The sequence below is a fragment of the Ambystoma mexicanum genome, chromosome 6p (assembly GCF_040938575.1).
Source record: "Ambystoma mexicanum isolate Mex_15411 chromosome 6p, UKY_AmexF1_1, whole genome shotgun sequence".
Taxonomy (NCBI): Eukaryota; Metazoa; Chordata; class Amphibia; order Caudata; family Ambystomatidae; genus Ambystoma; species Ambystoma mexicanum.
This window is the reverse complement of record NC_090935.1, coordinates 1,538,449,423-1,538,476,286: the sequence shown is the minus strand read 5'-3', so window position 1 is coordinate 1,538,476,286 and position 26,864 is coordinate 1,538,449,423. Positions and strand designations below refer to the sequence as shown.

General features: G+C 43.4%; 1 protein-coding gene across 2 annotated transcripts in view; it reads left to right on the top strand.

The window, feature by feature from the left end:
- Positions 1-26,129, top strand: part of CHRNA6 (cholinergic receptor nicotinic alpha 6 subunit) — a 330,207-nt gene extending 304,078 nt beyond the window's left edge. For both annotated transcript variants that reach the window (XM_069626418.1, XM_069626419.1), the window contains exon 6: positions 25,656-26,129. In XM_069626418.1, the coding sequence (XP_069482519.1) occupies positions 25,656-25,784 (129 nt within the window). In that variant the 3' untranslated portion in view covers positions 25,785-26,129. The remainder of the gene's footprint in view (positions 1-25,655) is intronic.
- Positions 26,130-26,864: the final 735 nt, after the last annotated feature.

The following is a 26,864-nucleotide window of genomic DNA, read 5'->3' as shown; positions in this document are numbered from 1 at the left end:
GTGTTCTTGGACCGAGTTTGAATAAATGAGAATGTCGTCTAGGTACACTACAGTGCAGACATCTAGCAATTCACATAAAACATCATTCATAAAATTCTGGAAAGCTGCTGGGGCGTTGCATAAGCCAAAGGGCATGACTTGGTACATGTACAAGCCGTAACTTTTGTGCAGAAAGCACTCTTCCATTCATCTCCTTCTTTGATTCTCACTAAGTGGTAAGTTCCTCGAAGGTCTAGCTTAGTAAAAATGTTGGCATCCTTAACTTGATCCATTAACACTGGAATGAGTGGAAGGGGGTACCGGTTCTTGACTGTGATCTGGTTGAGGTCCCCTTCTTTCTTGAGCACGAAAAACCAACGAGATGACATGGGGGATTTAAAGGGCTGATTAAAACCATTGGCAAGGTATTTATCCAAATAGGTCTTCAAATTAATATTTTCTTTTTCAGTTAGGGCATAAATTCTGTTGCATGGGGTTTTTGAATCAGATATCAAATCAATTTGACAATCATATGGACGATGAGGAGTCAACACGTTAGCCTGTTCTTCTTTGAATACTTCATGAAAATCTTCATACTCCGGTGGAAGGGTTCCTATTAACCCTAAGGTGGGGTTTTCTCTTAAAATCACTGGAACTTCTTTTTCAAAGGTTCCGCCTTGAACATAAAAGGAATACCTGCATTCCTCGGTAAAAACGAAGGTTTTGGCACGCCAATCAATCTGTGGATTATGTTTCACTAGCCCTGGAATTCCTAATATCATTTTAAACTGTGGAGCACTAATTAGGTCAAACGAGATCTTTTCTCGATGTCCCTCCTGGCAAAGCAAGGTGCAAACTTCAGTACACTTCGACACTGGTCCGGATATTAGTTGAGTACCATCTACTGCAGTGACATTTTCTATCACAGCCTTTAGGTGCATTCCAATACCGATCTTGCCTGCTAGTTCGCAATCCATGTAGTTCCCAGTCGCACCACTGTCCACATATGCTTCCAGAGCATATATCTTGGAAGGTTGAAGGTCACTACTTAAGATAACTGGAACAACAAAATGAGAGGTCTGAATTTCCTTCTTCTGGCTTGACAAGTCAACCTCTACACTTGTCGCGTGTTGGAGTTTTCCAGGTGTTAATTTTCTGTGATTTTCCTGTCCACTTTGTCTAGTGGTCCCACTGGTTTCCATGGTGGTTTTACTGGACAGTTTCGTAAATGATGATCAGCTGAACCACAATAGAGACATATGTTCTGCTGTCTTCTTTTGTCTATTTCTTCCTTAGAAATGGGACCCCAGACACCTCCTAACTGCTTTGGCTCAGGGTGACTGTCAGTCATTGGACGAGTTCCAGAGTCTTTTGAACGAACATAGAGTGATCTAGTCTCTGATCTGGCCTGATCAGAGCACCGGTTCTGCAATCAGTGATCCAGCTATATTGTCAGGTCTATGAATTCGGCACAACCTGTAGGAGGATTCACTACTTGCGCTAAAATATCTTTGAGTTCTCCTCTTAATCTTCGATAAAAGAGTGTGGTTCTCTTCTCCTCTGCCACTAATCGATTAAAGGAGGCTATATAAGCCAACAACTCTTGGTTACCTTGGCGTAAAGAGAGCAAATAATTATCTAAGGCTTGCCCCTGAACAGGATGAGCAAAGAGTTTCTCTAACTCCTGCCGAAAGCCATGGAAATTCCTCAGTAATGTGTCATCTTGATTAACTAAGGGTATGGACCAGTCAGCAGCATGTCCACCCAGATATGACAACACAAATGCCACCTTGGCTTGATCTGAATGAAAGACACCAGGTCTACATAGAAAGTGTAAATTACATTGGTTAATAAAAACTGCAAAACGCCTAGGGTCCCCTGTAAATCTCTCTGGGGCTGCTGGTGAAATGTTCCCGGGTAAACTACTTGTAGAGGAGGACTGGGAACGGAAATTCGACCCTGCAAAACCCCACTAGGAAGTGGTGCTTGTCCTGCTTGGGGCTGTAATTGGTGACACAATGCATCAGTACGCTCTCTGTTGACCACCAACTCTCTCCTAAGAGAGTTGGTTTCAGACCTAGCTGCATGGACTTCTGCCCTTAACTCACCCAAACGCTGGGATTAACAGTCAATTCCTGTGTCCTCCATTACGGTCAGGGGGAGTATTTTAAGTACAGGCTTCGCGTTCTGTAACACATGCATGGACTCCTCGGGTGTGTAATGCCTTCTCAGCCAATGGATCTGTTACTTGGGCACTTTTAGGATTCCTTTTCTGTATAAACAACAATAATAACAATAGAACTACTATAATATCGATTTTCTGAGGATTTACTGTATAACTGTGTACTTTTCGGTAATCCCTCCCTTCTCACCTGTGTGTTTTGTGGAGCTCTCCATCCTGTTATTCTACAGGGGCATGTTGGAATGAAGAAACTCAAACTTTGAAGGCTGAGGTGTTCAATAAACTCTTGTCTTATAATGTCTTTGCGTTTCCAGAATTGTCTTGGGTAAGTATTTGGAGAAAATACTATAGTATGTTAGATTTTGAATAGTCTCTACTTTGAAGAAATCTCTCTTTCTAATATTTTCCCTTATTCTTGCAGGTTCTCAGAATTCGGAAAGGTTAATGGCTGCGGAAAAGACTGCGACGTTACTCGGAATAAAGAAACGTTTCACAAATGTAAGTTCATCTGTTCATCTATGAGGAGTAATTGCAGCCTTCAGGGGAGAGCGCAGTAATAACGAAGCGGTGAAAACTTGAAGAAACTTCAGGTACGTAACTTATTTAAATTTCTTCTTTCTTATTTCTATTAAGTTTGTTTGTTAATGAAATACCTTATTTGTTTGCAGGTTTTAGGAAAGCTGAGGAAGAAATACCTTCGGAAGATGCAGAGGCTGCTGAGGAAACCTCTGAATGAAGGTTCTGCGACCGCGAACGAAGACTGATGCTTGAAGATGCTGAGGCTGTGAGAGAACTTCTGACAGAAGATGCTGCAGCTACGAACAAATACAGCGGACTGAAGAAACGCTTCGGAAATACTTTGATTCAGTAAGTCTTTACTGTAAGTATGGATTTCTGTAGTTTTTTCTGTGAAAATTAATGTCTTTCTTATTTTCCTTTCTTTATTTTCCTTTGACAGGTTCTGTGAGGAGAGACGCCGGTAGTGTTACCCGCTGTCAGCGGAGCAGATGCGAAGCGAGTGCTCCAGCAGAAGCAGGGCTTAAGTAACTCCCTCTGTAATAGGTATTGAATGTGCTGTCAGTGATCAATGGACCTGGCGGCAGCCATGTTTAGTGTATGAGACCACTATAAGCACTATGAAAGGCTATGGGAGCACATGATATGAATGGTACAAATGCCATTTGTGCCAGGCTTGTACCAACATTTGACCTGCTGACTGATGTTATGTCCCTTGCTTCCCCTGCATGCCTGAATGGGAACTGTGCGCAGTTACTTGGATCATGACAAAAGCTACACCTTCGATCTCTTTAATAATCTGTGTTGTCTCCTGTATGTATGAAGCCATTTGTCGTACCATGGGTTGTAGGAATGTGTCTGCGAAGCGAGACAGAGGTTCAAGCACCAAATTAACTCCTGAGACAATAGGGCTCCCTGGTGGTTCTTGTAAGGATTTATGGATCTTAGGGATTATATAAAACTGAGATATCTGGGGTTTGTCTTTTACCAAAAAATCAGCCTCTTTCCGTCTGATCCAACCCCTTTTCTTCAGCTTTAGCAACCTTCTGTGTGATCATGTTAAGTAGTTTGACGGTAGGATCTGCCAGGAAGCGTTCATAACAATCTAGATCTAGGAGTTGTCGATTACCTTCTCTTATGTAACTTTCTCTATTCAGGATTACTATTGCTCCTCCTTTGTCAGCCTTCCGTATCATGATCTCCCTGTTGGACAAGGGGTCCTTCATTGCTTTATCTTCTTTATTGCTTAAGTTATGAAAGATGTTTTTTGTTTTGAATGTCCTCTCAAGGAGGTCTATGTCGTGCAAGACCCTGTTATGGAATACCATTGCTTCCGCATTCTGTGCTGCTGCTGATACACAGAAAGATGATGATCATTACGGAGGCCACTTTCAGAACTATCTAGTTCCACATCTTTGTCTTGAAAGAATTGAGTAAGATTCTTTTTTTGTCATGAACTGAAAAATGTCTTGACAGAAAGAAAAATGGTTGTGCAGATTTGTGGGTACAAAACCCATCCCTCTTTCAAGCACTTTCATCTCTTCATACGTGGGGTGGTAGTTGGATAGATTTACCACAATGCTCTCATGCTCTGGGTGATGTGTGTTCCAAATCCCAAGCTTCCGGGCCCCACTCTAAAAAATGTTGTTGATCACAATACCTCTATTGCTCTTATTACCCCAGTTGCCATTGCGTTTACCGCGGTAGTTTTTACATCTGCCCTGTTGCGAGCGATTAAAATTACTGTGATTGGGTGCTAAGTCTACATTGTTACTCCCATCACTCAAGCTAAACGAGTAGTTGATTGCATCATCCTGTTGTTCATTTAAGTGGTAGTTTTCTTGAGTATAGTGAAATGCTTTTTCGTGGGTAAAGTTGGTGAGGTCCTTGTTCATCCACCAAACTTCAATCCCTAAGCGTTGGTTCTTTGAAAGTGTTCATCTCTAAAAGAAGAGAAACTATTATTTTTGTTGTATAGTTCCAGAGGTACCACCTTCTGGATTTCTTCCTCTAATGTTTCAAATCAACAAGTATTCTCTCAGTCATTTCTGAGGCCGTGTCTATGATTAGTATTAGCCAATCCCAGCCGCATTTATTAGCTACTTAGCTCCATTGTAAAATAAAATTTTTGTTGTGCAAAAAGAGTCTGGGTTCGTTCTGAACCACTAACCCTTGCGGAAGTATAGCTTTCCGCAGGTACTCTAACATAATGGAGCCATGAAGTTCAGTTCTTATCAGCCTATTTTTTAATTGTGTAAGTTCATCCCAGTTTGTGATATTGGTTGTTGTTTCTGTTGAGCCTCCCAAACTGGAGGCTTTCTCCAACAGTTCTGTGACATATTTCTCCTTGTAGCTCTTGCATCTATCTATAGCCATTGTGCGAGAGGATCTCACAACCCTTCTGCCTGTTGCAAAGTGGCACTAAGAGGATTACTTTCAAATGTATCTTACACACCACACCCCTCTGGATGGGCACCATTAGTCTTACACACTGGTGCAAGTAGAAGGAGAGCTGAAGAATCACTCTACCGTCAACTGCCTAGGGATAAGAAAATACCTAGGCGGGATCCATTTGCTGGATACAATGCAGCTCTAAATTTATGTGACCCAAAGTGACCGAAACAAAAACACACAAACCCTGACCCAAGTCAAAGGGTAAAGCCTCACGGTCATGTGACCGTACCAGAAACAAAACAACAACCGCAAAAGGCATGAAGGAGTAGAACCACAAGCAAACCCTCCAAAAAGGATAACAACCTTTAATGAACAAACAACAAAGTGCTTGTTGATAACAGAATATGTCAAGAGGTGGAAGACTCTTCTAACCCAACAGTCAAGAGGAAGAAGTTAATCTATATGAGTCAGATTCTAAACAACACATTTTGATAGAAAACGTAAAGCAAGAAATGGTTTTCAAAGAGTACATAGAAACAGATAGTAGCCATTAAAGGCCATCTTGGACATCCCAAGGGCGGCCTTCTAATATCAGTGCAGGCCCCTTGGTCTATAATCAAACTAGCTCAATCTACACCTAATGGCCTATTTGCTCAGCTCTCATATGCGGGAGTGAGCATTATTATAATAAACGTATATGATCCACCCAAGATGTCATTAATAGTACAAAATATGAAGATAGTTGAATCTATATTAAAGCTTTATTCGGACCATCCTCCTGTATGGCTGCTCGGCGATTTCAATGCCAAGATAGGCACACTGAATATAGATGCCTATGTATCTTCTGACCCTCATAAATCTGAGGCCATTAAGCCAGCCTTTAATATCTAAGGCAATAAATGGCATAAGACAATACACCTATATAACATGGTTCGTCTAAATGGCCTGACACTGAGTGATTGTTCTTTTGCTCCTACAAGAATTGAGGGCCAGTCCACTGTTACTATAGATTATATATTCTCCAACCAATTAGGTATGCAATATGTTGTTGATATGGGTATAGTTAGCCGTGATGAGAGCGACCATCTGCCTCTATGCCTCCACATTGATACTAAGCATGCAGATAGCCTTCCTTTTGTATATGATCTGAATGGCCAGTTATCTCTTAACTAGGGCCAGAACCTTATTCTGAGGAAAAAGCATAACATCTCTGAGGCAAAAACAAAAGCCCAGCTGCTCCTTCCGGAATTCATCTGATTCTAAATATAATGATGAAATGATTAATAACTTCTCGTCTATTCTGATAGATATCCAAGGTAAGGCCCATGAACAACGATTTTATAAATCAGTTCAAGAAAGAGTTAACTTGCCTTTGCCTCTAAGAACTGGTAATGATAAATTGATCCAAAGAGCTAAAAGAGATCTGTGGCATGCACTCAAACTTATCATTGACAGACAGAATGATATGCTCCCAGGGTTTATTGCAGCTCAGATTAGGATTCTTAAACGTGATTATAGATCCTGGTTAAAAACCCATTAAAAAGAGCTTGAGCTACATCTCTTGCAGAAACTTGCCCGACTTGCTCTGTCTGGCGATGGTAAAGGAATATGGCAATTGCTCTCGAAGACCAAAATATGTGATCTATCTCTAAATTGTATCAGTGAGGACGCATGGGCAACACATATTAAACCTACCCTTGGTCAGGCTGACTCCAGAAAAGTTGCCCTCCCGATTCCTGATGTTACATGGGTTTGTACGCAACCGTGCTTGACATTATAGCCATCATTGAAAAATTGAAATCCTCACGTGCTGCCAGCCTGATAGCATTAGTGATCTGGTTATTAAAAGTGATCCCTCACTTTGGGGTGCTGCCCTACACATTCTTTTTTCTCATATTGGCAAATACAGAATTCTTCTGTCCTCTTGGAGATCTAGTAATATCTTGACAGTGCATAAGAAGGGAGCCTGGGATATGCCATCTAATTTTCGTATGTTATCCATGTTGGACACCACTTTGAAAATGTTCACTAAAGTTCTCCTCTACGAATTGAACACATGGATATCTGATAATAATATTATTCCTAAGAATCAAATAAGCTTTAGGGAGAAATCGAGCACTTCACACAATTTTCTTATTTTGAGCTCTGCAATTGAACATGCATGGCAGTGTTGAAATTTGGATGTATATTGTGCATTTATCGACTTTTCCGCTGCATTCGACACAGTGTGTAGGAATCTGCTGTGGTGGAAACTGGATGCATGGGGGATTCCTCCTGGCTTGCTTCGTATGTTGATGCTTCTTCATGACGAGACATCTGTTTGTGTCCGCTTAATTGCATTGGGAAGACTCTCTAAATCCATTACAATGCTTTGTGGTGTTAAGCAGGGATGCATGATTGCAGCCATCCAATTCAATCTTTACTTATCCGATATGTGTGACGCATTTGCAATCCATGCTGCTAAAACTATCAAAATCAAGAATGTCTCCATAGGTTGGCTTGCCTATTCAGACGATCTAATCCTTGTAGATTATACTGCTGAGTTACAATTGATGTTAAATGCTCTAGTCACCTATTCATCTGACAATAGTCTTAAAATTAACATCGACAAAAGTAAAATCATGGTATTTACCCAGAAATGTAGGCCCAAAAAATTCACATGGACATTATCTTCCCAAAAAATCAAACAAGTAAAATCTTATAAATGTTTGGGCCTTATCATCGATGATAAATTGAAATGGGAGCTACATTGGGCTGACTTAAAAACGAAATGTAGCATATCGGTTAGTGCACTCAGTGCATTTATCAGATTATCGGACGTAATAATGGCTATTGCACATCTGCTGTTTTGTCTTTCTATAATGCTAAAATTGTGGCCATGCTATCTTATGCTGTTGCAATCTGGGGCCATAAATTTAAGAAACGTATCATTACCTTTGAAGCAAAACTACTAAGGCAATTATTTCACATGCCCCAATGTGTTTCTTACCACCTTTTACAACTTTGGTACTCAGACGGGGTACTCACGGCTCTTCGGACTCTAAGATCAGACGTGAAGAGGTAAGAGGCGTCCCCCTGGAGGTTCAGAGGCCAGATAATCTGTGCTCTGTGCTCCCCAGGGGGCCGCCCCATGGGAAACCCTCTTGGGGAAGAAAACCCAGACTCTGCAGGAGTAGAGGAGGATCAGATGCACAATGCCCGTAGTGTCAGGTAGAAGGACGAAGAATATCCCAATCCAATCGGTGTAAAAATGGCTGAAGATTCTTGAATGCAGTAGAATACGTGGACGGCTGTAGCAAGAAGGTAAGGAATGGGGCAGCAGAATAAAGGGACAGAGGAGAGACAGAAGAATGAAAGGAGAGAGAAAAGGACAGCTAGATCCGTGAAGAAGGAGAGTTAGGTAAGTCAAAGCTGAGACGGATGAAAGGTAAGCGCAGAAAGAAACCGCGAGCGGCTGCAACAACAGAAGCTGCAAGCGGAGGCTAACCGAAGCCGGAGGAAAAGAAATGCTGAGGGCGGCTGAAAAGGTAAGCAATGGAAGTAGCTACAAACGGCTGGAAAGAATAGGGGCCGCAAGCGGCGGCGAATAGGAGACCGAAGGATAGGATGCCAAGGGCGGCAGAAAAGACAGAGAGCAGATAACAGTGCCGAGAACGGCTAATAGGCGACAGGCTCCGAACAGAGGAGTCGGAAGCGGGATGAAAGGAAATAGGAAGAAACTGAAGTGACGGTGACTTGCGAAGGAAGGGAAAAGGAGGAGGAAAGAGGGAGGACTCAGAAGAAGGTCTGAGTGAGAGCAGCTACCAAAATATACAAGCGAACAATAACAAGGGAGCAAAGCTATGAACAGAGTAGCAACGCAGTTACCAGTTTGTTCGCGGGGAATAAGTACGAACAATTGGTAGAAAGAGAAGAAGGACAAAGTGGAAGAAAAAGACTAGACCTGCATTGTTAGTGGATAGAGATGTTATCAAGGAGCCGCCATCTTGGATTCCACTGAGTATATCGTGGTTGATGTAACTTCCAGTGTCTCCATAGGCTTCTAGGAGTTCTTCTAACAGTATGCCCTCCCCGTGGGGGGAAAGGACCGGGTTTCCAGGGATGGAATCGATGGAATTTCCTCACCAAAGCAGGTGCATGCACTGCGGATGCTGGTTCCCAAGTTCTATCAGATGGACCGTACCCCTTCCAATCAACAAAGTATTGCAGGGTACCTCTGTGATACCTGGAATCAGCTATGGCAGAAACTTTGTATTCCGGTCCTTCTGGTGTATCAATAGGAGGGGTTGATATCACTCCTTGTCTGCAGAATCTGTCAGATACATGAGTTTTTAGTTGGGAGACATGGAATACATTGTGTATCCGTGACCATGAAGGTGGTAGTTGTATCTGATACGATACCTTTCCAATAGCCTTGAGTACCTGAAAAGGACCAAAGAATTTGGGAGATAGTTTGGAGGGTATGAATCTTCTGGGTAAATAACGAGATGACAACCATACAAGATCCCCTTGTTTGTACGTTGATTCTTGGGATCTTCTTTTATCAGCTTGTTGGACCTTGGTTCTCTTTTGAGTGTCTTTCAGGATGGTACGGGCAATGTTATGTCCTGATTGAATGTGTGCCACCCACTCCTCTAGAGAGGGGGAGTTTGTTATCTGAGTGGCTGTGATGGGTACAACCACAGGATGGAACCCATAGTTACAGTAGAATGGGGACATCTTGATGGCGGAATGTTGAGAATTGTTGTAAGCAATTTCTGAATATGGTAATAACTCATTCCAGTTATCCTGTGTGGCGGATACGAAGCATCTGAGATATTGTTCCAATGATTGATTTAATCTTTCGGTTTGACCATTGGCTTGTGGATGGTAACCTGAGGTAAGATTCCGGTGTATGCCTAAAGCTTTGCAAAGATTCTTCCAAAAGGCGGAAATGTATTGTGGCCCTCTGTCAGAGATGATGTTCTTTGGTAAGCCATGTAAACGAAAGATAGTCTGTAAGAAGTACAATGCCATCTGGGCAGCCGTTGGAAGTTTTACCATGGGAATGAAATGTGCCATTTTAGTCAGCGAATCAACGGTCACCATAATGGTGGTGTTGCGTTTGGAAGGAGGCAATTCCACAATAAAGTCAGTCGAAATCCTTTCCCAAGGTTGATTAGGAATGGGAGGTTGAACTAACTTCCCTATAGGTAGTCTTCTTGGTGTCTTTTCCTGAAGACATACAGGATATGCTGTAACGTAGTCTCTTACGTCCGAAGAAACAGATGGCCACCAGAAATGTCGATTGACCAGTTCGAGGGTGTTGGCTATTCCCCTAAGTCCTGCGATTTTGTGGTCGTGACACATGTATAATACCTGTTTCCTGAGGGATTCAGTAGGCACGTATAGCTCTGTGTTGTGGTAGTACAATCCTTGTTCTTTCTGGAGTTGGTACTTTTGGATATCCATTTCGTTGATTCCATGGAGCTGTTTGCGAATGTCCTGAAGAAAGGTGGATACCAAAAAGATAAAAGTAGCTTGAGGTAATATTTTCTCTTGAATGTGGGTTTCTTCTGTTTGTAGACTCCGGGATAAGGCGTCCGCCAATTGATTGTTGGTTCCAGGAATGTGAGTAATGATGAAGTCAAAGGAGGAAAAGAAGTAGGCCTAGCAGGCTTGGCGACTGTTCTGACATTCATAGTTTTGGAGTACCTTCAGATTACTATGGTCAGTTCTGATGATGATAGGATGTCTTGCACCTATTAAGAGATGTCTCCACTCTTGGCATGCTTTCTTAATAGCGAGTAGTTCCTTCTCAAGGACTGTGTAGTTTTGTTCCGAAGGAAGTAAGGTTTTTGACATGTAGGCTATGGGGTGTTCGACGCCTGACAAGGAGGCCTCTTTTAGCACTCCCCCAATAGCCAAATGTGAGGCATCAGTTTCAAGAACAAATGGTTTTGTTTGATCTGGTAATCTCAGGATAGGTGCAGTGGAAAAGGCAGTCTTAAGTTTGACGAAGGCTTGTTGTGTCTCGGTAGTCCATATGTATTTTTTACCCTTTCGAAGAAGAGTGGTCAAAGGTTTGATGGTTTTTGAGAAGTTAGGGATGTATCTACGATAAAAGTTTGAGAATCCCAGGAATCTTTGGATCTCTTTTACCCCTTGCGGAGCTTTCCATTGCAGTATGCCTTGTACCTTTCGTGGGTCCATGGAAGCCCCTTCGGCAGAGAGGATAAACCGCAAATAGGGGATATTAGTTTGATGAAATGAACATTTCTCCAATTTAGCAAACAAGTGATTGTCTTGTAGACGGTGGAGTACTTCGGAAACATGGCCTACGTGTTCTTGCAGATTTTTAGAAAATATCAATATGTCGTCTAAGTAGACGATTAAGGAATGGAGGAGTAAATCAGAAAACAAATGGTCAATGGACCTATGAAAAACTGAGGGAGCGTTCGCTAATCCAAATGGCATCACACGATACTCGTAGTGGCCAAATGGAGTGCGGAACGCGGTCTTCCATTCGTCTCCACTTTTTATCCGAATCAAATGGTACGCACCACATAAATCCAGTTTTAAAAAGACTGAAGCACCCCTGACTGCTTCGAGGATTTCTTGGATAAGAGGTAAGGGGTATCTGTCTCTGTAAGTGACCTTGTTTAATCCGCTATAGTCTATACAGGGTCGAAGTTCTTTGCTATCCTTCTTTGGTATAAAGAATAGCGAAGCCCCTGCTGGACTTTTGGATTCGGTTATCAATCCATTGCGTACATTGGTTTGTAAATATTCCTGTAAAGCTTCCTTTTCAAGGGTTAGAAAGAGTATACATTCTTCCAAAAGGGATCTGAGCATAAGGTAACAGCTCAATGGCGCAGTCATCTCGTCTGTAGGGAGGCAACTCCTTGAATTCCTCATTGGAAAAGACTCTGTGAAATTTATGATAGCTCTCAGGCAGCAGATTTAGATTCAGTACTACAGAAGAGGAATTCTGTGGTGCTACTTGAGCTCGGGAGATATGTACGCCAGTGTCAGAGTGGGGTAAGCATGTTGCGATGCAGTACTCAGATCCCAAAAACATAGTTACGGCCTTCCAGTTAATATAGGGGTTATGTTTTGATAACCAAGGAATTCCTAGGATAATTGGATAATGTGTGGCCTTGACAAGGTCAAAGATCACCTCTTCTTGATGTGTGTTTATCTTCATCGTAAGGACCAAAGTATTTTCTTTGATGAATTCTGAGGACAGTGGTTCTCCGTCTACTCCTTCCACCGGTATAGCGGTGGTCTTGGATAGATGGGGTATCTTATGTTTGTATGCCCATCAATGTCCATAAAAAAACCTGCTGCACCACAATCCACCAGTGCTGGTACCTTTTCGATTATAGAGTCCTGGAATTGGATGGTTAACGGTAACACTACCATTTGCGGTGCATTCGCTACGCAGTTGAGGGAACGCTTCAAAATGGACCCGTTCACGGTTCCCCTTATGAACGGGTGGATGCGTTTCCCGAGCGCCATGGAGGAACCAGGTTACAGTCTTTAAGTACATGTTTGTCGGAAGTACATGCACAACCCCACAGTACGTCTCCTGTTCCTCACTTCAGTTGTAAGAGGGCCTCGAGTAGTGCCTATTTGCATAGGTTCATCTTCGGTGGTACGGGATGTTTTGAGTGTTTCACTTCTAAGAGAAGATGGTATTCCTTTTGCCTTTCCTTTCCTTTTCTCCGAATTTCGTTCTTGGATGCGATAATCCATTTGAAGAACAAGAGTGATCATCTCTGCAAGATTATGTGGGCGGGGAACACAAGATAACTCGTCCTTTAATTCCTCGTTAACATTTCTTCTGAATATGGTTAAGAGGGCATCATCGGACCATGCTGTCTCGTTAGCCAAGTGTTTGAATTGTGTAATAAAAGACATTAGTTCCATGGTTCCTTGCTTTAAATCAAGAAGGTGTTGAGGAGGATCAGATGCACAATGTCCGTAGTGTCAGGTAGAAGGACGAAGAATATCCCGATCCAATCGGTGTAAAAATGGCTGAAGATTCTTGAATGCAGTAGAATACGTGGACGGCTGTAGCAAGAAGGTAAGGAATGGGGCAGCAGAATAAAGGGACAGGGGAGAGACAGAAGAATGAAAGGAGAGATAGAAGGACAGCTAGATCCGTGAAGAAGGAGAGTTAGGTAAGTCAAAGCTGAGACGGGTGAAAGGTAAGCGCAGAAAGAAACCGCGAGCGGCTGCAACAACAGAAGCTGCAAGCGGAGGCTAACCGAAGCCGGAGGAAAAGAAATGCTGAGGGCGGCAGAAAAGGTAAGCAATGGAAGTAGCCACGAACGGCTGGAAAGAACAGGGGCCGCAAGCTGCGGCGAATAGGATACGGAAGGATAGGATGCCAAGGGCGGCAGAAAAGACAGAGAGCAGATAACAGTGCCGAGAACGGCTAATAGGCGACAGGCTCCGAACAGAGGAGTCGGAAGCGGGATGAAAGGAAATAGGAAGAAACCGAAGTGACTGTGACTTGCGAAGGAAGGGAAAAGGAGGAGGAAAGAGGGAGGACTCAGAAGGAGGTCTGAGTGAGAGCAGGTACCAAAAGATACGAGCGAACAACAACAAGGGAGCAAAGCTATGAACAGAGTAGCAATGCAGTTACCAGTTTGTTCGCAGGGAATAAGTACAACAATTGGTAGAAAGAGAAGGACAAAGTGGAAGAAAAAGACTAGACCTGCATTGTTAGTGGATAGAGATGTTATCAAGGAGTCGCCATCTTGGATTCCACTGAGTATACATCGTAGTTGATGTAACTTCCAGTGCCAGTGTCTCCATAGGCTTCTAGGAGTTCTTCTAACAGTGTTAGTGTCCAATACTTCTATCTTGAATTTAATATAAAGGGCATTTGGAATGTTTATATAGCCCAATGTGTTTTTCTCTTTGAACGTCTATCCACGATGTTAATGGAAACTATTACTATCCCCTATATGAAGGCCTTTTTAGGCCTAGAGGATAAGATAACAATAGGCATAATAGGTCTATTGAAGTTGACTCACACGAAATGGCTATATGAGGGTAGTAATACCTACGTACCTGGGGACATTAAGCAATGCTTGAAGATCAAGTTACGTAAGGCTGCCTTTATATTACAGCATATCCTAGCCCACACATTTTTCGACATTATCTTCTAATAAAATATAATGTTACAGTAGTTCTATCATCTAGGGGTTGGAATAACCAATTGCACTATCAACATATTTTGTGTTGGCTATGTGGTAATCTGGTGAATGAGACAGTCTTCCACCTGATAACTGAATGTGAATCTCTTGTCTCATTCGAATTAAGTTATTTAAAGCCTATAATAATGCTATTACGATGAATGAAATATCTGTCTTATGGTCCACTTTTTTGCAAGGTAATGACATAAACCTGATATATTTTATTGTAAGGTTGTATCCATCTGGTTGAAATTTTTAAATATCTTCAATAGGTTTTGTGTATTTTTACATTTTTATATGTATATCATGTAATAACTAATGTAGATGAATTGTGTTGTGTGTTATACAAAGCCTTACTGTTATATATATATCTTATAAACAAATGAAATGAAATGAAACAGATAGTGCTGCAGGAAATTAACAATCAGAAATCCCAACACTTTATTTTCTCAATAAAGTGTCATGTGCTGTGCAAATCTCAAACACACCATTCATACTAATTACGTCACAATCATACTAATTCATCAAACATTTAAAACCCAACATGTTTCTTTCATATGATAATAGATATTACAAATTCAAGGAAATTCTTCAGGGACTATCGGTTTCAATCGAAAGAAAAAACTGTTCAACCTTAAAAGTAGAACCCATACATCAATTATGGTAAAGTGCACTAAATAAGACAAGAAGGATTCTGCTTGCTGTCATTCAAGCATCAGTGTCACCTTTGTCTTGACTAGGAAGGAGAGTCTTCCCCTACAACAGAATAAATTAAACATTGGCAATAAGTTCCCATATGTAAATGAGGTTCAGTCTTGTGACATCAAAACTCCTTCTATAGAGAGAGATGTATAAAGTGTATCGAAGTTACACTTGTATTACGGGTTTGTGTGCAAAAAGGAACGGATACCTTTAAATGCACCGGTCACATTCGTGCTGGGGTACACATTTAAAAAACCTAAGCCAATTTACATAGGATCTCGTGTAATGTGTCGCCCTAGGGGCTTGGGTGAAAAAGCTAAAATTAGGGCTGGGTGACATCAGTTGAAATGGTCTGAGGCAGTTTTACAATCAAAGGTCATAGATTTCCAGCAGGCACTTTGCCCAGCATCAGTTGAGCGGACCATGAAAATGTATTATGGAGGTGGACACAGCTGGCTTGGATTTTTCAGGTTAGTGCCTTGTAATACACGAGACACATTCACCAATGGCTCCCTGCATACTTTCCCCCTCAATGTATCGACATATTTCAGAATCTATACAATCTCTAGCAGGCAGCTGTTGAATACAATGTATTGTTGCTCCTTTAATAGCCGATCATCCTGAATGAATGTGTTTTGTGACTCGACTGTGCTGGACAAATCGCCCAAGCTAGGCAAACTGAAGTCGAGATCTTTAGCAAGTTCCTCGCTCGATTGCGTGGAAGCTTAAGTCTCTGTTAGTTCAGGTTGTGATATTTGCACATGAATTGCAGAAACAGATATCATCAAATGTTTCTTGGGTGGACCATTTTTTGCAGGTGTAGATTGGGTGAAGGGGTCTGCGAGGAATTGAGAGGAATTGCAATGCATCATCATTGTATTCATTTTCACCATGTTGAGTTGTCACATGGTAGCAATGGTACCTGGACACTTTGTATGGTTCGCAGTGAGATTCCAGTCAGTTTCCGACCAGTAGGCATGAGCATCACATGTCTGCTTATTGACTGGACCACGCTGTGCCCAAAATAGTAGTTGCACCATTGTGAAATCTGTTTGGAAAGCAACATCTTTGGTTTCATTGGTTGTCTGAGTCTTTATACTTCTCTTCCTTCTGGGCCGCTAAGAGATGTGTTGAAAAACATGCTCAATGTATAGCACACATACAGCAGATACCATTTTATTAAATAAAAAACATTATATGAATAAAACATCACCCTCGAAACTTCTACCCTTGTTTTCTCAATTTTCTTCAAAACCGTGGGCTTCTGTTTGTCCACTGCACCATCAAGCTGAAAAAACTGAGTTTTTGAATGGTTTAAATCAAGCACATTTCATTTCCACGCAAAGAAACATATGTACATATCTACAAACAGAACAACCTTCAGTGACTTGAAAACATTACAACATAATAATGTATATCTCTACTAAATACATAATATGTGCAAGAGGTACAGATAGTAAACGATGGGTGTATGAAGTCATGGGCTAAGCATGCCAAACTGCTGACATGGGTAGAAGATGAAGCGGGTCCACTGGTTGTGATTCTGCTGGCGAATGCGACACTGTGCTTCCGGAGAGAAGGAAGGAAGCATGTGGGAGATAACATAGTCTGCAAAGCTACAGTTGACCTTTCCAGAATGGGAGTGGGGACAGCCATCCTAATGGATCAATATTGGGTGTGTGGGCCTAAGGCCTACATGAAGCTGCCCAAGGATAGGGGAGGTACATTTCCTTAGTGCTCATCCATGTTCCAGCATTAGTGATTCCTCAGAGTGACCTGAACATTGGAGAATTTTCAAAGGTAGATGCCCGTTTGAGATGGAGAAGATTTTTTGAATTTCTTAATCAAAACAAAAGAGAGAATTACTTTTCAGCTAAGTCAATAGAAGCATATGAGGCTATTCCTTATGAGCACAGGTTGTTCAGAAAGACTACTTCAGTATTCACAACTATTTTCATGCCTGGGATTCAGACTATGGCCGATGACAAATGGTTGCAGATTACCAGATGGGAGCTCCTGTAGACAATCAACACTACTATAAAGGGATTCAATGCTATCAAGGAAGAGCTGAGGGCCATACGACTGATAACCCTCCAGAACAGATATGTCCTCGACATGATCACAAGCAATTGAAGGAGGAGTTTGCGCCAAAATTGGGCCATCATTTTGCACATTCACACCTTCTCATGATGGTGAGAATGGGACCTTGACAGAAGCCATAATGCTGTTGACGAACCTGCATAATCAAATGGAAGACGAGACAGTGGAAATTATAGATGATAGTTGGTTTGCGTCCAAATTCTCATGGATTCCGCACTGGATGGCAAACATCTACATGTTTCTTGGAGCAATATTGCTCATGGTGATATTTGGATTCTGCATAATAAAGATAAGAATTGCAAAATGTAAGAAGACAGCAAAGAAGGCAGTAGGAATGAAGATCATGATCCATATCGATTCAGGATTTGGACCCAAGGAATTGACTGATGAAGATGTCAGAAAATACATAAAGGCCAACATCGTAGCACCTGAAGGAACAAAGTTCCTGTATCCGAAGAATCCTATGAAGTATGTGGGACTATGGGTCTATTGTAATCTGAATGGACAGTGCAGTTACATGACCTGGAGTGTGAATGAACATGTCAAATCAGCCGGCACCTTGAAGGAGGTGATGAAGAGCTGGACTCCAAAGAAGCACTTCCTCAAGAGAAAACATCAAGGGGAGGAGACCGGGGAAGAGGTAGTCCATGAATCACCCAGAGGGAGGAGTATAGAGGAGCAGCTGAATGCCTCTGCAGGAAGTCCCTTCCCCCTACTTCCAGTATTTTGGGAGCCTGAGATTGTGCCATGCTTGACACCAGCAGTTGTGACCATGCCTCGAAGAATATTCGAAAGAAGGTATCTGTTAAGAAAACTATACCAGATGTATTCCCGAAGAGGTGACAATCTGAGGGAGGAACGCCCCGAAGGAATATGAGAAAGAGCAAAAGAGGAGCCAGTGAGGTCACAAGAGACGAGCGTGACTGTTAGGCAGAATCGTATGCAGTACCCTTTGGGAACACCACACATAATTAAGACTACAAGTGACAGCACAAATTCACTTTTGGTACAAGCCTGTACTACACAGTAATAGTGGTAGCGATGGCTGAGCAGCCAGACTTATCTCAAGAGCAAGTGAGCAGTATCAATAGTTACACAAAGGACAGCAATTACTATGATTCAAACCAACACTGGCTCAAGGTTTCTGAGTAAAAGAATATACATTTATTTACACATCAGTTGTATAACATCTCCCTAAAGTAAAGCAGTTGAAAAATCACACTCTTAATACACCACACCACTCCCAATAGATTCTGGACACGTTAAGCTCAAAAGGAAGTGTGAGCAAAATGGCACCCCAATAATTTAAAAGGGAGGGAAAGACAAGGTTAGACACAAATTGAGCAGCACCAACAGGTAAGTAAGCAGGGCAATCTAGAAAGAGGAACTACAGTGATGCAATCAAATCAAAAAGGCTTAGGGCCAAAGTCAATAGGACAAATGTCTTTTGCTCAAGATCACACAGTTCCGGGTAGTTCGGGGTTAAGTCTTTTCCAAGAGTTCCGAACGAAGTTGGTCGGCAGAAAGTTAGTTTAAAGAGTAGAGAAAGACAAGCCCTTGGATTGGCGAAAGGTTTCACACACCTTCGCCGCGACTGCAAAAAAACGATTTGCACAGTACCTTTAAATGGAGAAGAAGCTGTAGCTGAGGCGGACGTTCCTGGCAGGTCCTGCAGGCTCACGATTCCTGAAGTGACTGTTGGACTGACATGAAGTAGGAAGACTGAGGGTCCTGCACTGCCCAGGGAAGAAACCAGCAGCAGAGCAAAACAACAAAATAAAAGGTGTGCTCCTAAGAAGCCAAGCAGGGTCCGACCTTCCAGGCTCTCCGGTTCACTTTAGCTCTTTACAGCAAATTCGACCAGAGGAGGGAGTCCTGGCTTGCAGTTTGGGCAAATTGGTTGGTCACATTCCATTCAGATTCCTGGTAAATCTTCTCTGTCGTTGGAGTCTGAAGATTCGGACCTGCAGCAGGGCTTCACTGGGCGGCTTAGTCATTGTAGGGGTCCTCTTCTGTCAGCTCCTCGTCGGTTCTTTCGTTTCAGTGGCGACTCTGCCTTTCCAGACCCAGAGACCTGCTTTTTATGCAGTTATCCCCCATTCACACAGCCTGGCTGTCAATCACACAGCAGGGTGGCTGTCCCGCCGGGACAGTCACCCCAGCCAACCAGATCAGAGTGCGACATGGGTCTCCAAGGAGACCCTGTGCAGGGATTCCTAAACCCCTCCCTCACATCATGTCCCCCCCAGAAATGCAGACGTCTAAGGAGGGCTTCTGTATAGAAGCCCGCGACAGGACGGTGAACAAAGGAACCAAACCTGGTTTGGTGCGCAGAAAAAAACACAAGGAAGACTTTTACAAAAAGAAATGGTGAATAAACACAGCCGGAACAGCATTAAAGCGTATATGGTCAAGCTAAAAGCTAAAAGTATTAACCCTTTCCAGTACTCTATGAAAGATAGTTTGTACAGGGTCTGTGGATTTTAAAGAGACTAATAAAGTCAATGGCAACTTTACATGTTCTGGGAAACAGTAGTCAGTCCCTAAAGATTGAGTCTGAGTTTGGGAAGTCTAAAAGACAACCCTGTGTCACTGCACTGAATGTGCTGTGTAACACACAGTAAAAAGATGATGCCTGTGGAGTAGGTGAGGCTCCACAGTCTATGAACACAAAAATGTTTAAACACACACACAGCAAAACACAGGTAAGAGTGGGGAAAAGGCTCACACTCTTACCAGGGGAAAAAAAATCCTTGAAATCCAGCAAAGCTGCTGAGGGACTCAGTAGGTAAGGGAAATTAGCCATTCTGGAGAATTCTCCCTAACACTATGACGCACTACATGCGAAAAGAAGATTGCATGTCTGTGACGCACTACAGAAAATGCAAGCCGTTCAATAATTGTACAGATGCAGCAACACAAGTAGACTAAGTGATCTTAGAAGCTGGCTTTACGTAGTAAATAGACTGCAGGCGGAGCCGCCATTGTATAGAAGCTGGACAATGGTGTCATGAATTAGTAATTTCGGACCCATGGAGAGGAAAGGCAGCGAGCTGTGTCGCAGCAAAGAATTAGCTCAAATCATGGACATGACTGGCGAGGCTACTCTGAAAGGCAGCAAAACGTGAGACCCTGAATCATCCCTTGTTAAGGTACAAAGAAAGGACACCATGTGTGTCAAGTTTTATTCAATTAAGACATTTAAATAATGCAAACTGGTCTGAATTGTGTTCTCCTGTCACGTGAGCCAGGATGAAAATAGAGTTGGGCATTGAGTTCCAGACCTATGATAGTATGTGCTTGCACTCCCTTATATTCCCAGAGACAGGAATACTCTGCAAGGACAAATTCAAAGACAATCTGCATGGCAGAAGGCTTGGGTGGTGATAGACGTTGGGCTAATTGGGTGGGGAGGTAAAGTCAAGTCCACCTCCTGGCAACTGCGTATGAGCATACGAGCTGCTAAGTGAATCAAATGCTCCAGACATGGCACGAGCGTGCCAACCAATTGTAGAGGGCCATATAACAAAGGCCTTATAGTTTGAGAGCCAATAATATTCTGTGTACTTAAAAAGTGTTGAAGATGACTTGCAGTAGATATAGGCACAAGTTGTCCACCTGACAGTAGACACCTAATCACAACCTCACCCGTTATAGAAAGTATACTTAGATGTTCCCCTTGATCCTATCACAACCCCTGGTAGGTTTTTCTTATTTGCCACGTAGTATGATGTCACTTATGATGAGTTTTTAGGATGTAACTGTGATTTTTTTATAAATGTACTGAGAAACTTGAGAGAACGTCGGTTGATGTACGTTGAAACTCCCTGTTTCAGACAATTGATATTAAAACAGTCAACTTTGCCATCTTCCTGAGTTGGTTCGATTATTTGGTGTACGAGTTATTCAGCATCCCATCTACTGCATGCGTGCTATCCAAAGGGCTCTAAGCTCACTGTACATCCAGGCCAGGTTGCAGTGATGTGTGGATATGTATGCCATTATTGTTTTGGCTCTGATGGTGGATGTGATGCCACCTGTTCATGTACGTTTGCAGACTTTCATATTGTTTTGATTGAAGGTCCAATATTGGTCATGTCCCCCCTTTGCACATGCTTGTGATTGTGTAGGTGCACACACTCTCTCTGTAGTGTGTATTTGGCATTATGGGTGCTGTGGTGGGATCACTGTGTATGGGTGGCCTTGTCACATCACTTACAGTTTTATTTTGCATTGCTGTGTCACTCCCATGTCATGCTCACACGCCCAACAGCATGTGCAGTCACCCAAAGCCTGTGCTCATGTCTTGCTCACCCTTTGCCACTGTAATGCAGTTGTGTGCCATATTTGCTCTTTCTGTGTGCCAGCCCACATTTACTCTGTCAGTGAGTCCTGCACTCTCTGACTGCCCTCCCATAACCCATACACAGGCCTGGCATGTTGTTCTCCCTGGGGGAGAGTCAGAGGTGAGGGGGGCTGGTGGGTGTTGTCTGGAATTGAGGGGGCTGACTGGGGGTGTCAGAGGTGAGGGCAGTGTGGGGAGGGGAGTGTACAGTCAGGCGGCTGCCTGGAGGAGTGTTGGAGGCGAGGGTGGCTGATGGCTGGACTTGAGGGGGATGCCTGGGGTAGTGTTGGAGGTAAGGGGGACTGGTGGGTGGTATCTGGACTTGAGGGGGCTGACTGGGGGGGGTCACAGGTGAGGATAGTGTGGGGAAGGATGTGTACAGTCAGGGGGGTGCCTGAGGGTAGTGTCGGAGGTGAGAGGAGTGTGGGGAGGGGAGTGTACTGTCAGGGGGCTGCCTGGGGGCAGTGTCGGAGGTGAGTGCAGTGTGGGGAGTGAAGTGTACAGTCAGGCGGCTGCCTAGGGTGAGTGTTGAAGGTGAGGGGGCTGGTGGGTGGTGTCTGGACTTGAGGGGGCTGCCAGGAGGGCATCAGAGGTGAGGGCAATGTGGGAAGGGGAGTGTACTGTCCTGGGGCTGCCTGGGGGTATTGTCAGAGGTGACGGCAGTGTGGGGAGGGGCATGTACTGTCAGGGTGCTGCCTGTGGGTCATGTCGTAGGTGAGGAGGCTGGTGGGTGGTGTCTGTACTTGAGAGGGCTGCCTGGGGGAGGTGACAGAGGTGAGGGCAGTGTGGGGAGGGGAGTGTACAGTCAGGGGGCTGCTGGGGAAAGTGTCACAGGTGAGGGCAGTGTGGGGAGGAGTGTGCAGTCAGAGGGCTGCCTGGGGGGAGTGTCAGAGGTGAGAGGGGCTGTGCCAGGGGGGCGTGAGAGGTGAAGGCAATGTGTGGAGGGGAGTGTACTGTCCTGGGGCTGCCTGTGGGTAGTGTCAGAGGTGAGTTGGGCTGGTGGGTGGTATCTGAACTTCATGGGACTGGATGGGGTAGTGCCGGAGGTGAGGGGGCTCGTGGGTGGTGCCTGGACTTGAAGGGGCTAGAAATGCATGTTTGGTTCCATGAATACGCGGACAGCACATGTGTTTATTCTGCACTCAGGCTCACACAGTGTCCTTCTCGGCGCGCTGACCCTGTGGGATTTCAGTGCACATTTCCATGAATTGGGCCCGTATGTATAACAAATTGATAAACCCAAGGCCTGACATGATGTATGATATGATATGATATGATTGTTTATTTATATAGCGCCTGTACACAATGTGTTTCAAAGCACTTCAAGGCAAGAGAGGGAACAAGGGAAAATACAATGACATTTGTACAGGCCATGAACAGTAAGGATGTGAAATTAACTATCGTACTCGTCCTGATGACATTTCAGATAGTGCAAGAGCTAAGACATAGATAAGGAAGGGAGGGGGAGAGTGGGAAGGAAATGGAAACAGACAGGCGACTACCGTACTAGGCCTTACGACATTTCTGGTAGAGCTGGAGAAAAACAAAAGGTGAGGGAGAGGGGTGCAGAAAGGGAAGGGAGGAACAAAACAAGCGACTATCGTACCTGAAAACCTTTCAGATAGTGCTGGAGGGGGGGGAACAATAAGGGGAGGGAGGAGGAGACAGACAAGGTTGCTATCATACTAGGTACAGGGACAATTCTGATAGAGTAAGTGCATAGAAGAAAGTAAAGGGAGGAGGGGAGGAGATAGGAAAGGGAGAAAGGGAGAGGATGAGAGAACAGAGAATAAGCAGTCAAAAAGAGTGTAGAAGCAAGAGGGGAGAGCGAATACAATTGCAGAAGTCAGTAGTAACACATAATGTTGCAAGCCAGGATAGAAGATGAAGATGGGAACAGCATGATTCAGGGCCACCATGAGTACAAGATGCAAAGAAAGTCCAGCATTAGAAATGAGAAAGGTTAACGCACCGTGAATCAATGAAGTCCATAAAAGTCAAATACAGCATTGGCCACAAGACGGTGATGGTGAAACCAGAATGTATCAGGACAGACTCCTGTAAAATTAGGCTGGATGAGGGGAAAGGGGAAGCAGGTTAGAAGAATCAAGCAAAACAGGCAACACCTGTGTGTGAGAAGGGGGGGCACAAAGGAACATCACGAGGGAACAGAGTGGATGGGGATGGCCTGTGAGGACAGAGGGAGTAAACACATGTTGGTGCATGCTTACCTGCTGTCTGAGCAGGGGGTTGGGCCCAGGTCCTCCTGGTCTGAACAGGTCCAAACAGGAATTGCCCTTTTCTTTGTCTGACCTTCGCTTCGGACGCCAGGTGAGAGGCGCCCTTGATCTAAGAATTAAGAGCAGGAAGGAAGAGGCAGGGTTAAGAAGGGGGGTGGTGCTTAGGCCAGGTGACCTAGAACCACTTGCACCTGCTCCCCATCTGCAAAGGAAAAGAGGCTGGAGGGCTCCTTAAGTAGGGAAAAAGAGCGGCTAGCAGGAAGGCACCAACTGGGCAGGGCTTGCTAAGTGGTGAAAAAGAGCTGCAACCAGGAAGGCACCAGGCAGGGTTTAGGCCAGGTGACCTAGATCCACTTGCACCTGCTCACCAGCTGCAAAGGAAATGAGGCTGTAGGGCTCATTAAGTAGGGAAAAAGAGCGGCAACCAGGCAGGCACCAGGTGGCCGGGGCTTAGGCCAGGTGACCTATATCAACCTGCACCTGCTCCCAAACTGCAAAGGAAAAGAGGATGAAGGGCTCCTTAAGTAGGTAAAAAGAGCGGCAAGCAGGAAGGCACCAACTGGGCAGGGCTTGCTAAGTGGTGAAAAAGAGCAGCAACCAGGAAGGCACCAGGCAGGGTTTAGGCCAGGTGACCTAGATCCACCTGCACCTGCTCCCCATCTGCAAAGGAAAAGAGGCTGGAGGGCTCCTTAAGTAGGGAAAAAGAACGGCAAGCAAGAAGGCACCAGGTGGGCAGGGCTTGCTAAGTGGGGAAAAAGAGCAGCAAACAGGAAGGAACTAGGTGGGCGGGGCTTAGGTAAGGTGACCTATATCCACTTTCACCTGCTTCCCATTTGCCTTGGGGGCTCAACTGATAATTAATATTTCACTGGGTAAGAATAGAGATGTTCTGGTACAGGATGTTGGGGGATCTCGCAATGGATAGAAAAATCTTGTCTGAGAATCCAGATAAAGTAAAAAAAAGCTCTCTATAATAATGATTGGATTGAGACAATAGAGCAGTTGCATGAATATCCCTTGCTGAAACATCTTTCGAAAGAACACAAGAAAGACGGAATGATTTTGCACATTTTCCTTCAGTTTCCAAACAACTATTTCCGGACTTTTCTTTTGAAGTTAAGATGGAATTTACTGTTAACTAGGGAGGTACTCTTGAAGCGATGGTTAACCCAACCAGATCAATCCGTCGGTTCTGTGGTACCCAGGGAACGTTGAAAACGTGTAAACATCTGCTAATAGAATGTCCTGCCTTGAAATGTACAGAGGACGATACATATGGGGAGACTGTGTGGTGTCACTATGTCCAATGATGATCTTTTGTGGCAAAGATGTTTCTGTGTTCATAACACTTCGGATGGATTAGAGATTGCAGGACTCTTGCATGTTTTACATTTAGATCGGTCCCCTGGTATACAGATATAAGTCCTAAATGTGTGGAATGAATTTTGCATAATAGTAGTTCATATGACTAATTTTAAGAAATAGATATCACATTTTAGATTTTACATTTTGTGTTGTCTAATGTTGAATGATTTGAGATTCTTTGATGATTTATGATGAAATTGTGTATGTATTGTTAATGTTTGAAGAAACCAACGAAAGAAAACATCAACAAAAAAATGTGAAGCCTATGAAATAAGAACAAACCACACTGGGATGGGGCTGGAGAGTAGAGAGGGCAGAGAGCACGCATTGGAACTCATGAGGGCTTTAGACGTGAACTAGTCTTCTGTTAAATCACAGAGATACGCCTACAAACTTGAAACATGCGTTGTAGATGCAATTTGTAATTTTGTGTGAACAAGTAAAAGGCGTGCCTACCATTGTGGTTCTGAAGGGATCTTTCCAGGATTATTTTTCACATGATTCAAATATTCTTCAGTTTCTGTATGTAATGTAGCATTACCGTCAGTCTCTTGAGAAAGAAACATATTGGAAATTCAAAGCTTACAGCACACAATGGTTTTGTCTTTTGGTTTCAGTAACACTTTGTTTATTTTGGGTTTCAGGTGGAGGATGACTGGAAATACGTGGCAATGGTCATTGATCGGGTGTTCCTGTGGGTGTTCATAATCCTCTGTGTATTAGGAACCACTGGATTGTTTCTACAGCCCTTACTGGATTCAAAAAAGATGTGATGTCTATTGTGCGAACTTTTTGTTCAAACGTGTGACATGTTTTACGTAGGGTCACATCATCTGCCAGTATCTGTTGTATTCACTCAGGCAGTTTGGACCCTTCCAAGATCATTTTGTAGGCACCTAGGACCTATCACATAAACTGCACCAGTCACAGTGCCATTTGGCATGCACCTTCTATGAATTAGCACAATTATCAATCTGGTGAATGTTTTTGCCCGTACGGAAATGTAGGGAGTGTTCATTTTGCACTACAAGTGCTCTTATTTTGCCCATGTTTTGAAACGTGTTAGTGTAAGGTGGTAAAAAAGTGTTATTATTGTCAATAAAGTGTCATTATCTTTACTATGTATGCAGTACCTGCACTATTGGTAGTGAGGCTGGACTAATACAAATAACAGATCATTCGAGTACAAAAATACATTTATTTCACAGAATGTCACAGTGTTAAAAAACCATGCATATTTAAACAGATAAATCACAATTTTGACATCCAATTCATTCCACCTTTCATTCCCATACTCACTCATACACGCATACGTAAAGCAAAGCTTATTGACAGCGTCTACATATGTTTCGGTCAGTCAAAAAAAGGGCTTTCAAGTATAGCCTAGTGTAGTTCCGACCTTCTTCAGGACAGAAAATGAGGTATAAATCTTCCCTCACATACAAAACACAATCTGGTGGAAGATGTCTTCCAATATTCACTCTACAGGGAATAAACAAAAACAAACTCGAATTAGAGTCAAACTTCTTTTCATCAAAATTTAGGCATATTTCAATCATGCTAGTAAATCTTTCGTAGTTACAAACGTCTACACTCACCTCTTATATAGGTTTATGGGGAGGTGCAAACTCAGAAATTAATCCACAATGCTTCCAGAGACAAATGTCGAGAAGCCTGTAAATGACATAGGCACAGAGTGAAACTGTTTTATATTGCTTACCTAGGGGACCTTTGGGAAGGCAGGTGCCCCTATAATCTATGTATGCAGTACCTGCACCATAGATCCAGGGTTTCGAGCCTATGTCCGCCTTTTTCTCCTTTCCATTTTCATCTCTCTTCCCTTCTACGCATTA